General features: G+C 39.0%; 1 protein-coding gene across 7 annotated transcripts in view; it reads right to left on the reverse strand.

The window, feature by feature from the left end:
* The window catches only part of SLX4IP (SLX4 interacting protein), a 71,573-nt gene that overhangs the window by 28,520 nt on the left and 27,653 nt on the right, over nt 1-15,400 (reverse strand). For 5 of the 7 annotated variants that reach the window (XM_071436723.1, XM_071436809.1, XM_071436985.1 and 2 more), the window contains 2 exons: nt 7,256-7,345; nt 4,092-4,215 (listed from right to left, as the gene is read on the reverse strand). In XM_071436723.1, the coding sequence (XP_071292824.1) occupies nt 4,092-4,215; nt 7,256-7,345 (214 nt within the window). Of the gene's footprint in view, nt 1-4,091; nt 4,216-7,255; nt 7,569-15,400 lie in introns of those variants that run through there. The other 2 variants (XM_071436546.1, XM_071436460.1) reach the window with 1 other exon arrangement.

Genomic DNA, 15,400 nt, shown 5'->3' on the forward strand with positions numbered 1-15,400 from the left:
CTGAACAACTCATAACAGCTATTGTACCTCTTCCAGTTTCTCATTTTAGTAAGCTTGTCACAAGTTAATGTCTGAGAATTTCAAGTCTGAGATGTCTACCTGTTAATAAAACACAGTCACATTTATGAAAAGCAACTGGGTGAAAAGATGGACTCAGGAAACATGATCACAGCAAGCCCCATTTCATGAGAGAAGAAAGTTAAAAATATATAAAAAAGTACACAGAGTCCCAGGGAAAGCAGATAAAATCAAGCTGGGAGCTCACTGTGCCATGTGACAGCATGCTCTCTAATTATTTTCACTGTAGAAGAGACTGTACAATAAAAAGATCTGAAATCAGAGCAAAAATGTCCCACCCTCAAGCCAAGAAAAACAGCAAGGATGCTAGGGAAGGAATGAGAGTAGGTCTGAAAATTACTTGTAGGAAAAACATAGTTAACTTTTTCCTCCCTCAAGAGGGGGAAGAAGGTCAGTTTACAATATACCTTCTTCCTTCCATTTGTAATATTGACATTTCTATCAGCCACATTTTTTTTTTCACTTCTCCTTATTGTTTCCTCTGCGCCCATGTAAACCTCACCTTCTTCCTTATTGTTTTCAGTTCTCCCTTTGCCATTTCTCCTGTATTTAATTCCTCTCCTCAGACCTCTGTAGTCTCCTCTTAATTCTCACTGCTCTTGATCAAAACCAGACACTTTCTGTGGAATGTGAACCTTCAAATAATGCAATCAAAAGTCATACCCGGCCGATGCCCTTCTTGCATGATTCTGGCCATGCAGATTGGATGCAGGCAAAATTCAGCCTTTGAAAATCCACCCCATTTTAAATTTCTCTTAAAAAAAAATAAAATAAACCAAAGTCAAACACATTTGGACATTAATTAAACATAAGAATCAGAGAATTTATACCTAAGCCTATGTCCAAATACTAAATTAAAGCTTACTTTGGCAAATTGTTTGTACTGGCCATTCGGGAAGGGTGTGGAAATTGTTCAGACAGAAGGAAGAATAGGAAGAACTTGCTTGTCTTGGCTACTTTCTCTCATTTTTCCATTCTTTCCTTCTTTCTTTCTTCTCCTGTGTGTAACACCCACAGATTTCCTAATGAGCTGGTATGCGACCCACCACACACTGCAGTGTGGGTGTAACTCAAATGAAAAAGAAATGTAAATTAACAAGTAACTTGCATGGATATTTACATTAAGTGTTACAAAAAATGAAAGGTAGGGTCAAGTCATACTAATATTAAACATAATATAATGTTACTACTAAAAAGAAGCTGTGATAGGTGAAAATTTTCTCTTCAAAATTGTTATAGTAGTGAGGAAGTAGAGCACTTAACAAGTCTTAAGGTAGCTTGGCTTCTAGTTCTGAAATGAAACCTAATACATCATGCCTCGACATTAAAGGTAGTCTAAAATCTTATTAGTACAGGTCTAATAATTCTCTTTTCAAGAAATGTTGAATACATCCTGCAGTGTGTACAGCCCACTAGTTAAAGTTGACTTGAAAAGATGCAGCTACAGCCAGGGGTGGAATGCTGACCTGGGACACTGGAAAGAGTAAGCAAGCAGTTAATAATCACATGCAGGATCCCTCTATAGATACACACCTCCTTACAAAGCAGGGGGCTCACAGCAGTGCAACTCCACACACACCTGAATAACTTGGAGCAGAGGAAACCACACAGAGCTTGAAGAACTCAGAAACTCCTCCTGAGCTCCAAAGGCAACAGGAGCTGCAGCTGAAGCCTTTTCCCAGCAAGCAGCACCTCCATGGAGCACACGGGGCTCCTGCACTCCTCTGTGTGGTACAGAACCCTGGCAGCCTGCAGGGGCTGCCATGTGGCACCGACAACACAGAGCCATCTGTGCTGCAATGTGGCACCTCACCTGTGTGACAGCACAGAGCCATCCCTTGCAGGCCACAAACAGCGATCCCTGCTGGGGTCCCAGGAGCAGGCACAGCACCACAGGCAGCTGCTGCAGCCCCCTGCTCAAAGGGTCAGTCCTTAGAGGCAGGGCCCCTTGCCCCACTGAACACCCACCTATTCTGTTATTTCCTTCCCAGGTAAGAACAGACTCCAAGGGAACTTGAAGAAACTTGATTCTTGGGCTTGAACAAAGCACTCCTTTCTTACAAATTACAGCCTTGAGCAAAGCAGGCTGAGAGAAAAAGAAAGAGTTGGCTTTGGAAGTGAAGCTGAACATGAGTGTTCGTTATCACAGCCTGTTTTCTTCCTTTAGTTCTTTATTGTTAATTAATGACGGTGAGATTAACTGCAGAAAACTGATGGAACAGTCATTCTGCCTCATCCAAAGTAAATATCCTTTAATCTAACACTGTCACTGATATTACTGATGACCTCCTCAAATGCATATCCCTAAGTTTTTAATTTTCAGGAAACAAGGGGAAGAGTCAAGCAGAAGATCAGCTCCCAACCCTGGGACAGCACACCAGTATTCTTACTGAAAAGTTCATGATGTGAAAGAAAATAGAAGACCCTAAATTCTAACAAACACACTGAACCTAGTGTTGTATCTACCCACATATATTAAAAAAAAAAACTTATGTCTGGCAGTTTAACCTTATAAAATCATAATTTTTTCAAAACCTACTTTTTACTAAGGCAGGAAACTTTAAAAAATAAATAATAAAAACCATCCCTTCATAAAAGAAAACACAAAAACCCCAACAGATATTAGAAATTCTGATCCCACCACCTATAACGTTCACTCACAACCAGAAAAGTACAGGGGTCTCAAAGTTCATGTGCTTGACAAACAACAGTAATATTTTAAAGGGATAAAATGTAGTTAACAACTTGCAAGGAAGAAAGGGGTTTGGAAATCCCTTAGTGGCCTGAAGCTCCTCCTACTTATGAGGTATTGTGTTCTTGAGGTGTGGGAAAAAAACCCTGTCATGCCAGAAGAACCTGGCTCCCATATATGCCTAAAATGGTGCAATATGAAGCCAACCATACAGTATATAACCTGAGTTTTATCATTATTATTGACAATAGCACATAAAGCTACAACCACCAACCAGCACTCTATAGGAATAGACTTTTTTCAACAATGGTAAGCATCTTAAAAGGCAAAGAACTTGTTCCCAATTGGAACTGTTCATCTAATACATGTTGAATTGTAAAATCTATGAGCATAGTGATGATCTAAGTATGTAATCGCATGCATTGCAGAAGCCATTCTCCAGCAGAGATCTCTCCTGGACTTAAGGAAATGTGACAAAGCATGGCCAGCACAGAGCTTTACTACTGCAGCCCTGCTTTTCTGAGACAAGTTTATAACCTGCTCCAGGCTAGTAACTAACACCAGTAATTTTTTGCCTAAGAACTGTTTAAAGATAAATTGCTGGTATGATCTAAGACCAACAGATGAGCCTATCAACTGTAAACCCCACATTGTGCTAACAATGAAATGGTGTTAAACAAGAACTGGCAGCCATTTAGCCCCAAAGCTGATCCAGCAGTAAGGCCCAAGCTGCACTGATCATGATTTTTAGTTTAAAGTGAGGATGTACTGAAATGGCACCTTCTGGCCTCATCATCCTCACACACATAAAAAGTGAATTCCAAATGGGTGAAGGCTCTTAATCTCTGCACTCCCAAGGTCATGGGTGCTGCTGTCAGGCCTGCAGAAGCACTGGTAAAACAAAAAATGTCACCTATCACACCACACCAACTTTTTAAGACTGAACAGATTGCCAAAAGTAAAAGGAGAAGTAAAGATATTATTTCTGTATTTAAAAATTCTACACTAAATAGGTGAGTGGAAAAGAGATTTAACTAACCAGCAAGACTTCAACCAATTTTGCAGGACCAAGAGTTATATAAGTAATTTTTTTAGTTCTAATGATAGGCTCTTGGACTAATAGTACCAGCATTATGTTCATTTTTAAGCAACACAGAAAATTAAAATCGACTTAATTTTTTCACTAACATAGCTGAAGTAATTCCAGACCAAAACATTGACTATTTCAGGCCTTGCTGATGGCAAATTTCTCACAGAAAATACAAAGAACAGTGTTTTCCACGGCACTTTATGGCATACTAAGTGAAATAATTTCTTTTACCAGTGAGAAACAAAGGCCCAGATGATCCCTGTTCCATGGGCTTCCACTGACCACGCTGCTTAGGTGCCTCCAAGTAGTGTTTGACTCTTGAAGCAACAACTTCTTCCAGCAGCTTGCAGACCTCCTGAAAGAGAAACCACTGGCCTGGTTTGATCTAAATTTACAGAAATGCCCAGAGGCACACAGCAGAAACCAATACAAAATTACCCCCTCTCCCACTAAAAGGAAAAACATTGAGGAGAAGCACATGAATTAGGAAATGGATGGGAACAAGGAGGGGAATCCAACAATTTTTCTAAAGAACAAAAGAGGAAGTAGATTATGAAATTCTTACTTGGCAGATGAAATACATTATATTACAATGCTAACTTTTTAAAACCAGAAATTAGTTTCATATGCATGCAAAGTAGGAAAAAATACATGTTAAAAATGTATCACAACATTAGGTATTTAAGCAAAATTTTAGTAAAAATCCTCTCAGGAATTGTCACCACACTATTTCTGTTTAAGAATCCTTATAAAACAACAACAGATATTTTGCTCCAATTCTGAGTAATTTTGGGGGGGGGGGGGGGGGGAGAGTGGATAAGACCAAGCAAATTAGGTCACAGCAACTTAATTGCTCTAATTAATTTAGATTTTTCTGCTCCTAAACATAACTGTTTATATCTTTCATACTTTCTTCAACAAAGCACAATAAAACCACATACAACTCAGGAAGAGCAAAACCTTCTGCCAGAATTAGCCAGAAAAAAAAAAACACCACTTGGAGTAAAAATCAAAAATTCATCTCTTGAATACCAGAATAAGTTTTAAGCTTAATACACACACACACATATATCTGAGACTTCTCCCTCAGTATTCTCATTTTCCATTGTTCATAACTATGTGCTCACAGCAATGATACTTTGTGGCACACAAAAATATAATTTTACCTCTAAAATGTGTTAGGGTAATAGAAAAAATTATATAAGTAGTATCTAAATTATCTTGCCTTGAAATTTTCTTTTGATTAATGTAGGAAGTACTCAGAACAACAAATTTTTAATCAAAATCTAAATGAAAGCAGGGCATATACATTAGTCAATCACAACCAGTATTTTCCCTTTACAGTAAGAAATCCATTTTCCTTTTTGCTTGTAGAGCACAATTATAAATTTCTGTATTTGCTTGTCCCTCTGTTTAACTCATTAAAGTGCTCCCATTACACATTCCTTCATGGAATTACAACGAGAAGGTTGCAGAAGCAGCAGAAACATGGTGTGTCTTTGGTTCCTTCCATAGCAATAAACATTACCTTGCACTTCCTTCATTTACATGGAACATATTTCACTTGTTAGCCTTATGGAAATGTTATTTAAATGGCTCCCCACAAAGAACCATGCAGACTTCAGAAAGCAAGGATAAAACTTTGATTTTGCCATTCCAGGGAAAAAGGGGTATGAAAGAAAGGGCAGGGAAATTGGCAGGGCAGCAATAAGGGAAAACTGCAGCATCCCACAGCAATCCCAGGAGTCCTCCCCACCCAGCTGGGCACAGCAGTGTGCCAGGTGCTGATTCCAACCCCCAGCTGGATTCCCTCACTGCAGGGCTGTGCTTTGGGCACGGGGGTGGTTCCACCCTGCCCTCCACAGCACGGGCTCCGAGCAGCAGCGGCCAAAGGGCCGCTGGGACAGCATCACCAGGGTCCTTGAGCTCAAGCCGATGACTTCCAGCCAGGGTAAGCAGGGATCAGCAGGAACCGTGTTTGCTACAGAGACATCCACATTTCCCACAGACAGCCAGAGAGGGCTGCACCACCACGAGCATTTTTCAGAGTTTGGAAACAACAAAAATGCAGAAAACCACTTGGGATGAACATGTAAAAGCTCTCATAAAAAATACATGGGAATAATCTTTCTTTAGGACCTTTTCTCCCCTCACTTACACAGAGATTCTGCATAGGACTTTCAGGAAGTGAACTGCAAAGCTATTTGACTCACACTTCTCAGTTGCTGAAAATACGCAACCTTTGTACTTCTCTTGAAACATGCAGTCATAGAAATGCACCGAATGCTGTCCTGTCATGCCTCTTTATTAAATCAATCATGAGCTAATTTCCTGAAATTCATCTCTTTTGTTCTGGCAGTCTTACAAAATACATTTTGAAAACGTTTAAAACTCAGATAACCAGGAGAGCGAAACTTGTTCTAAAACAGAAAAGGTAATGAGCATTCATTTAGCCATAAAAAAGAAATCCAAGAGATTTTTCCTATTTTCTTATTCCTCTGCTTAATAAAGCACAAATGAGACGAACCACATGCTGCTAAATACTGTGCTTTTGCTCCCTCAGGATCCGAACGCATTGTTTCTTTCAATTCCATTGAAATGTACGACTCTGGGATGTCTGGGGCCTGTGCCGTGACAAGTTAATGACGGCATTATTGGGGAAGCTATCTGCTGAAAATGCCGTAAGGGAGACCTGCGGGAAAGTCCGCAGGCATCCCAAACACGTCCTGCCTTCCCTTTCAGCAGGAGCTTCTCACGTTCCCACACAGGAGAGCTCCCGCCAGCAGCGCAGCACAAGCTTCTCTGTGATTCCCTGCAGCCTCATCAAAGGCACAGGCAGACTTCTGCTGCTCGCTGGTTCCCCACTATTTCATCAGGATATACACATGACACTTCAAAATAGTGGAGGTTTCTTTTCATAGGAGGCAACAGTTCTACTATGGTTTATCTTGCAGATTTATGTTTTCTTGCACTCTCTAAATGCAACATCATTTACACTTCTCAGAATGAGGAAAAAAAATATTAGGAAGGTATTTCATCAATAAAATCATAGCTGCCACAATCTGGCAGGATTGTATCACTCAGGATAATTTACAAGCATTCATGAGAAACGTATTTTTAAATTAAAAGTTAAGTCACAAGAATACACACAGCACACATGCATGCATGAATGAATGTGCACATACAGAGTTTAAAAATTAAAAAGCAAATTTCAAGTGGTCATTGGTGACCCAAACAGCACATATGGCTGACCTAGGGGTCCCATGGCAACTGCTGATGGTTAGGTATAACTAACAATATTCTCCTAACACTGAAAAAATCCTGAACAGTTCAAGGCAATCCAACTTCTTCCCTGCAGCCATACACTTTTGAAGTAGAATTGATATTTGTTGTACCTCTTTCTCATGATCTGAAAACCAGCTGGTGTCTTTACTGGAGCCTTGAGGCAAAATATGAACATCCACCAAGACAGCAAAGTTCCCACACTGGAAAAAAAAAAAAAAAAAGAAAAAACATGTTGAACTGTAGCTCATAGGAAGCACATGTCGAGCAGACAGGGAGATAAACAATCAGGTAAGCACATGTATCTCATTCAGAGTTACAGCAGGCAGAACATTAAATCATGGAAGTTTATCAAGTATGGAATTACGAATTTATCATTGTTTTTGGACTTAACAAGGAACAAGAGCACCAGACCTATCCTGGATAGCTCACTGAAATGTTCATATGACAAGCACAAGTATGTGGAATTTTCTTCTGCTACCTAAATGCTTCTTTTAAATCTGACTTCAAGCAAATTTTAATGTGTGAAAAATTAGCTATTCCTTCACCAAACTCACATAATTCTATTTCTGAAAATCTGGCACCACATTAGTTAGCTGGTTGGTGCTTTAAATTTATTAAGTACTTAAAAATTCAGCATCTTAGAAGTCTTTTCCTTTCTCCAAGCCACCTACTGTAAAGAACAGCAAGTGTGAAGGACTTGTCAGTGGATATCCAGTACTTGCCACAGCTGTCACCTGTATTTGAATGGTTCAATAAAAAGGCTCACCTATTACAGCTATTAGGATGATACAGCTACATGCCAAGACACATCAGCTATTTCTGAAATTCCTTGATAGGTGCACCTATATCTCAGGCTTATGCTGAAGCACAAGTACAGTTGCTGAGAGTACCCTTACCTATACCATTAGCACTAAGAGCAAAAAGATTTAGCATTAATTTTACTAATCATAACAGCATATTTGTTAAATATAAAATCTCTTGGTTAATAAACACTCAGATCTGTAAATCAACTGCAAGCAGAAGTTTCTAAATAATGATTAAAATATAATTAAAATGTAATTCATGGCCAATATTGTATTGTGGCTACAATACAAAAGTTTGGCAAACGAGACAGGCATTGTGAAATAACTTTGAGAAACTTCTACGTTACTTATAGGTATCAGTCACTGAAAGAGCAGAATGCTTTGATCTATTGTATCAAAAGGCTTCTCTTTCCTCCAGAGAACCAAGAATTGCCAGATGGCTGCCACAGCAGACTTTTCCAAGCTTTAAATGGATGACAAAATATCTCACAAAAATCTCTTGTGAATCATTAGTCAGCTCCAGCAAACTTTAAATTGACTACTGAACTTCAAAATTAGCAGACGCTGCAGATTATAAAGTGAAAGCCAGTAAATTATTCATGGTTCAGCACTAATAACAACAAACAAGTAGTTGATATCTCAAGAAAATTCCAATTATCAAATGCTCCATGTTAACTGGTATCATTTTCTATTAACTACAAAACTTTATACATACAGATACAAAGTATAGACCTGTTTTTCAAGGAGACAGAATGTTTGTAATCATTTTCTTCTGAGTGGCACTGTTTGTCTCAGTTGCCAATCTTGAAACTATTGGAAAAAAAAAATAATGAACCACATTCAAAACTATACAATGGAACAGTTAAAATTATCTTGAAAATTTTACAAACACACCAAACATTTGTAGTGCTTCAAAGAAAAAGACAGATATAAATAGCACATGAATCCTTGCAACAGTCAAGGTTTCCCAATGGAAGCTTTCTATCCCTCTGAGCTTTGGAGCACTCTTCTTTGTAGACAGCACACCTGGAAATACTTCACTAGCCACAAGCCAACAGCTTAGCCCACAATCGGAACAGCTTTGGGCCAGGACACAGGGAAGCACAACTGGCACAGCAAAGAGGAGAAGGGGGAGTCAGAGAGCACGAGCGCAGCCCCTCCCGAGCCTGTCCAGCTCCTGTTTTTGTTAAGGGCTGGACCGATCTGAGTGACAGCTCCCATGCAGACTCCCCTGCATTCTGAGCTACACCTGCATTTCTGCTTCCTGTGCCTTCACAGGGTACAGCTCTGAGCACCACGTTTACACTGAGCAGCTCAATACCACCTGGGCTGCTCCAGCAGCAAAGGACAAGTACACAATAAATGCCAATACAAACAATGGCAGGGAACAGAGGCAAGTGGAGGAAAAAGGTACTCAGTTTATATTAGAAGATCTGATGCTCTTATAGAAGTTTCTGGTTTTGTTTTTATTCTGATGACATGCAATTCCATGAAAATACTCGCTTTTATTTTAGTGGAAATTAAGTGTTTCCAGTCAGTGTGGCTGCAAGATGCAACTTGTGGCTCCTAAGTACCACAACTGAGAGGCAAACAAAAAGATCAGCAACTTTTAATTTCACGCTTTCAACATCCATCTCAAAATTTGCACTGAGAATTGTTTTTTGAGGTGTTATTGTAAAAACTGAAATTTGAATGCCTGATTTGATGGGAAACACATTTGTCAAGAATCAATAGGAAAACGTTTCACTCAAAAATTAAAGACAGAAGCAGATGCTCCAAGTTGATATCCCACATAATTCTAGGTTTCAAAAACTCTTCATTTTTACAAGCTGTTTTTAATGTTCACATTCTTACTGTAACAGTCGAATGACATTCATTGTGTTACTAAACAAAGGGCTTTAAATGATCCCAGAATGTTGTTAGTGTATTGTTGTACAGCAATGGCATTTAATTCAGAACATCTTTTCAGAAATCAAATTGTTTATACAAATACATCAAACACTTCATAGACTCTACAAATTGAAAATATAACCAGACATGTAACATAAACAGAACAAAATCCAATACAAAGTGGTCATTCAAGCAAAGTCATCTGCCCATAACCATCTGAAACTTTGAAAGCAGCACATGCTAGATGGTGAACTATTGTTGCAAAACCCAGAATGAGTAAATGAACCCAAATCAATACTTTTTATTGCTATACCCATTTCTACAATCAGTGGGCTTCTACATGGATGCTCCTGTTTCTATAAAGTGCATCCCATGAGCAGCATCAAAGCCGTCCTTATGACCAGAGAGTCCTTGGGATGCTGGGGATGAGCACGGTGGGCTTGTCCTCAGTACAGCACTCCAAATTACGGCACACACGAGTGCAGAGCCAGCCTCCCAAGACACATTTCAGGGCTCCCCACTGCTGTGATTATGCATGTGGACCAGAGGGTCAGAACCCACTGAAGCTCAGCTGGAACAGAAACATCTGAGAGTTCGGCTGGGCTGCAACCCTCACGCACTCAAAACTCCAAAACTGCTCGGTGATGAACATACAGGAACTGTTTATGTCTACTGTTCCCTCTTCCCTGAGCACTGTGCTACTCTGTTGTTACAGAGAGAATTTCACTCCAGTCTTAGATGATATCCATAGTTAAAAAAAAAAAAGGAGAAAGATAGACTTGATCCCAATGACCACTCAAAAAATGTCACTGGAAGCCCTTTCTGGCATTGTGACAAAATTGATAGGACATATCATCACTCCAGAATGCAAAAGCAGAGCCAAGAGATTTTGTGGGAAAAAATAAGCCACACATAAGCTTATGTGAAATATCTTGTCTTAAAATATAGAGGAAAATTTGAATATTTTCCATCCTAAGTTCTTTCTGAAAATCACTAAGTGCTCTGCACTGAGTCGAGAGTTCTAATATCTACAACATAGAGTATAATTATGACCAATTAATCATTGGTCTATACTGTGCCAACTGTATAATAAAAAAATTTACATTTTCCAGGCTTATTAGAAGTTTACTCTCCTCCCTTATCTTTCTGATCCCAAAGAAATTATGCGCTTTCCTCTTGTTTATAATATTAGCACCAAGGATTTGCAATATTTTGACTTTTTCCTCTTACACAGCATTAGCAAGAGGCAGCATAGTGAGCATCCAGCACAAAAGACATATTTGTCATTATACAACACTAATTTAACTTTCATTTACAAGCATGTCTAGGAGCACAATGATTTGAGGTTATACACAGTCTCTCAAACCATAGGGACACTGTTCCAACACTTAAATGCCTCAACCTGTATAAACACAGGAGTTAGGATAGGGATTTATGCCACCACCACTGCTGATGGCTATGAGACGATAAAGGAATTTTGGTGACAGCTAACACCGTATATTTCTCATTCTTTAAAGTAGATAAAGTTACAATTTGATATGTGTATGATTTTTCCACATATTTTTCTCGAGAATCTCAAGGGGTTTTTTGTTTTTGTTGTGGTATTTTTGGGGGGAGTGGTGTGATGCCATCCTTCTAGGGAAAAAAAAGGCAAAGCAGAGGGAGAAGAAAGGGGAAAAAATAATACAATTTTTTTTTTCACCAGGCGGGAAAGTTGCATGAAAATAGTGTTTCCCTGGTTAATGCTCAAAGCAAGATATTTCTCTAACTCTGTTTCAGGGGGAGGGGGATTTAGGCACTAACAGGTCACCAGTGAATAGTTTTGCTGTCACCAGATTAATCAGGAACTCACCTAACAAGAGCAATTGACAAGTACAGAAAAAATTCTCAACAGCTGATACAACAGCAGAGCAGAACAGATGAGAGAAGCCTCCAGAAGCAGCCAAAAGCAGAATCCCTCTAGGAAATCATGTAACAAGTCCACTCTTCAAAATGCTCAAGTAATATGATGCAAATGTCAGAGAGGAAAAGGGGCATATTCCACTTTTGACCTTTTTTCTGGATAAGAGCTGCTTGGTTCTGGAAATTGTACAAAGCTTGTACTTTGTCATCAATTCATATCCTCAAGTTGTAGAACAGTTTCAATAAATAAATCCTTCTTATTAAAGAAGGATTATAGCCATCAGCTAACATCACCTAGATCTTTTCAATTCCCTGCTTTCAAAGATCTATGGGGTCACTGCAACAGTAAAAAGGGAGCAGCAGATCAAGGGCAATGCTATAATGGTTCTAAATAGAAGATCTATCCTCAAAGATAGCTGCACTAAATTATACAGATTCAGCAGGAATTGGACAATCTAAAATGCAGTCAGACTTTCCAAAAGCAGGGAGGAAATTCCCCTTTTACAACCTGCATACAAATTATATCTAAGTAATCTTTCACAAGCGGTTGGCTTGCTTTTTTTAGAAGAACAGTTTATGTATGAGGAATTCCTGAAAGGAGGAGTGTTTAATTTTCTGGTGTTTTAGTGGAAGAGAAGAAGCAGTTATCTGAAAATTCAATCAATAAGCTATAGGCACATTAAGATCCCATTGAGAGATTCCCATGTCAAGCAAAGAGGTGTAAGCAGAGAACAAGCCTTTAGAACAATCCTCTGATAAATGTGGCCTGACAACTCATGAGACTAGGATGCAACATCAAGGCAGCATTTTAGACTCTTAACAGATGCAGATGGGCAGGATATTAAACTTAAGAAATTATGGGAAAAAGAAAACACGAAATACTTGTGAGTGATTCAACCCTTAGGAAAACATAAAAAACACTAAGGAATTTCAGATCTGATGGAGCTGTGTATGATACTGGAGACTTTCAAACTGAGGACTAAAACACTGTTGGTAAGGCACGTAACAGCGAGCAATTCACCCAAATCAACAGATTCAAATAAATTAAAGAAGACAACTCCTTCAGAAAACCCAATACCTGCTGAGGGAAAGGAGCTGCAAGTTTCTAGCGAAGTAAGAATGCTGCAGTGCAAACAGAGCCTTCAGTTCATCACCCACAGCCAGGCTAAGCAGTAATTACTTAATCTAAACATCTGCGCTGGTCCCGGAGAACTGCTCTATCAGGTACAATGTTGAAAAAGAGGCCTAAATTGCATGAGAGAATTAAGCTTAATTTATGTTGTCAATCTGTGCTGGTCTGATCCCAATTCCGTAGGAGGTTTTGTAGCCCACATATTGAAAAGAGTCATATAGTTGGAGCTCAAACAATTGCAAAAAGCAAGTTTTTCCTTGGGGCTAAGTCTCCAAGTAACAGTGCAATCTCACCATCGTTTTGAAAGGATCTACCATGTCCCTGCCTGTGTCAGGACTGATCCAGAAAAACAGAAATAGCAGCACACTATTTGCTCAAGATAATAAAAAGATAATTTGAGATTCCAACAAGCTGCTTTCATCCTCTTGTTGTAAAGTATTATTCTAAAAACGATGGTATTTTTTGAATCATTGTGAGCAAGCGATGATGAAATACCCATGTCTGCAACAACCCACTTTCATCCCACTGCAGGCTGGGGAAGGTGAGTGGCCATATTAACTGAGGAGGTGAAAATATTCACAATCTACCCAAACACAATTAATTCTTAATTGTAAATTTTTAAAGACACTTCCTGGGGCTTGGCCACACCAACAGAGTGCCACAGGATACCATATTATTGTGTATCCCTTGATGACTGGTAAGTGGGTGCAGACAAATACTATTACCTTACTGAGCTCTTACCCTGAGCTATCAGTAATAATAATAATGATAAAAATTTGCTCTTATGGATTTGGTAATTCATGAGAAGAATTGCTTTGTCATTGCTGTTCTAAACTGGAGCTGGGGACATTCTTTCAGGTTCTACCAAGTCAGTGCTGGGATTTTGTTTCTTCCCCAGGTGGAAAGAAGAAGGAACTTGTACAAAACACTCTGCATGGCTGAATTATTTGGTTTGCAATTATCAGGTCCTACAGCAATAGGTATCAAAACAACTGCAATGACTACTCAAGCTTCCAGAACTACTAAAGATTGCCAACTGTAACATGATAATATCTATTTTTTAAAGAAATTAGAGCCAGTAATAAAAAGGTTTGAGGGCCTTTTTCAGACATTCAACTTGTTAAATGATTTTCACAGGTTTTCCCATACATGCTTTACAGGCTATATTTTAATATTATCTGCCAGAGTTTAAAGCATCAAAAAAAGATCACCAAGTATGTATTGGCAAGCTCTGATGGATTTGTTCAGCATGAAAAGAGCCACCATACAAGAGGGCTGAGGAAATTAGCCATGTACCACCTGATTTTATGACTTTCTGCATATACCAGAAAATGAAGTGCAATAAAAATTAGGTGGAGACACCACCCTCAGTATCTTCTCATGTAAACTCTGTCAGAGGAAATAAAACCAGATGTCAGATAGCACGAAAACACAATTTACAAGCTTCCTGTAAGGTGAAGCAGAGGCAAACCGCAGTGTTTGTTTCACAAGGTAACGTGCCCATTGCTGGGATGAAGGAGCAGCAGTTCTCCGGCACATGATGCACCCACAAATATATTTCTGAGTTATTTGTCCAACAGCTGCAGGGATGGGCTGACTTCCCTCTCACAAAAACAGAACGGGGAAGTGAGGGCAGGTCCCAGGCAGGAAACTGTTCCACATGTCCAACTTTGCAATTGTTTCAGATTCCTTCTTATTCTAAGAGACGAGGCCTCACCTGCTCTGAATTCCCTTCCCTGCCTGCCTCTCATGACAGCCTTACCTACCGCAGCATGCAGCTACTGAACGGGGAAGCAGGAGGCAACACAAAACCAAACCCAACATCTGCAGCCCATGTTTCAATCTAAAATATCTGCAGATGCTAAATCTTCATGCCAAAATAGTTTAACAGATTCAAGATAAATTAATTGCACATGATCAGATTTTAAGACAAATACATAAAGCAGAAGTGTTTTTATTTGCTAAAAAAGTGCAGCAAGCCAAACTTCTTAGTATTGTTAAATTTACTGAAATGGTTGAAATGTTACATTTTCCAAGTACGTAAAAGAAGTACTTTTAGCTCTGTATTTTAACTAATTTGTCTAAACCCAGCCAGGAAAGTTTCAGAACAGCGAGAAAGCTTTTTCAGAAACAGCATAAGAAAAAAGTGACTCATGCTGAAAAAGGCATATTACACAAGTGACACCCTTTGGACAAAATCCTTCTATTAAGTGGGAGCATATTAAGTCAACACAGGGCAGAAGAGGAAAGTTCAACAAAATATTTGATGCTTTATCCACAGAGGTACAAGGGAAGAAATAGATGAGTCTTCCAAAAGAATAAGTGATGTGCTAAATCTTACTGCTGAAAAAGCAGAATCAGATGATGGAGAATCCATCATATTTCAAAATGGAAAGAGATCACCAAAAACCTCAAGGAATTATCAGCTGGCAAGCAAAGGGATATAATTTTTTTTTAATGTCCAAGAAAAAAAATTCATTTCATCTGGCATTGAGCAGAGTATATAATAAATAGATTTTATGCTTAAA

Source organism: Agelaius tricolor, unplaced genomic scaffold, assembly GCF_023055355.1.
Source record: "Agelaius tricolor isolate 1412-34295 unplaced genomic scaffold, bAgeTri1.0.p SCAF_1, whole genome shotgun sequence".
NCBI classification, from domain to species: Eukaryota; Metazoa; Chordata; class Aves; order Passeriformes; family Icteridae; genus Agelaius; species Agelaius tricolor.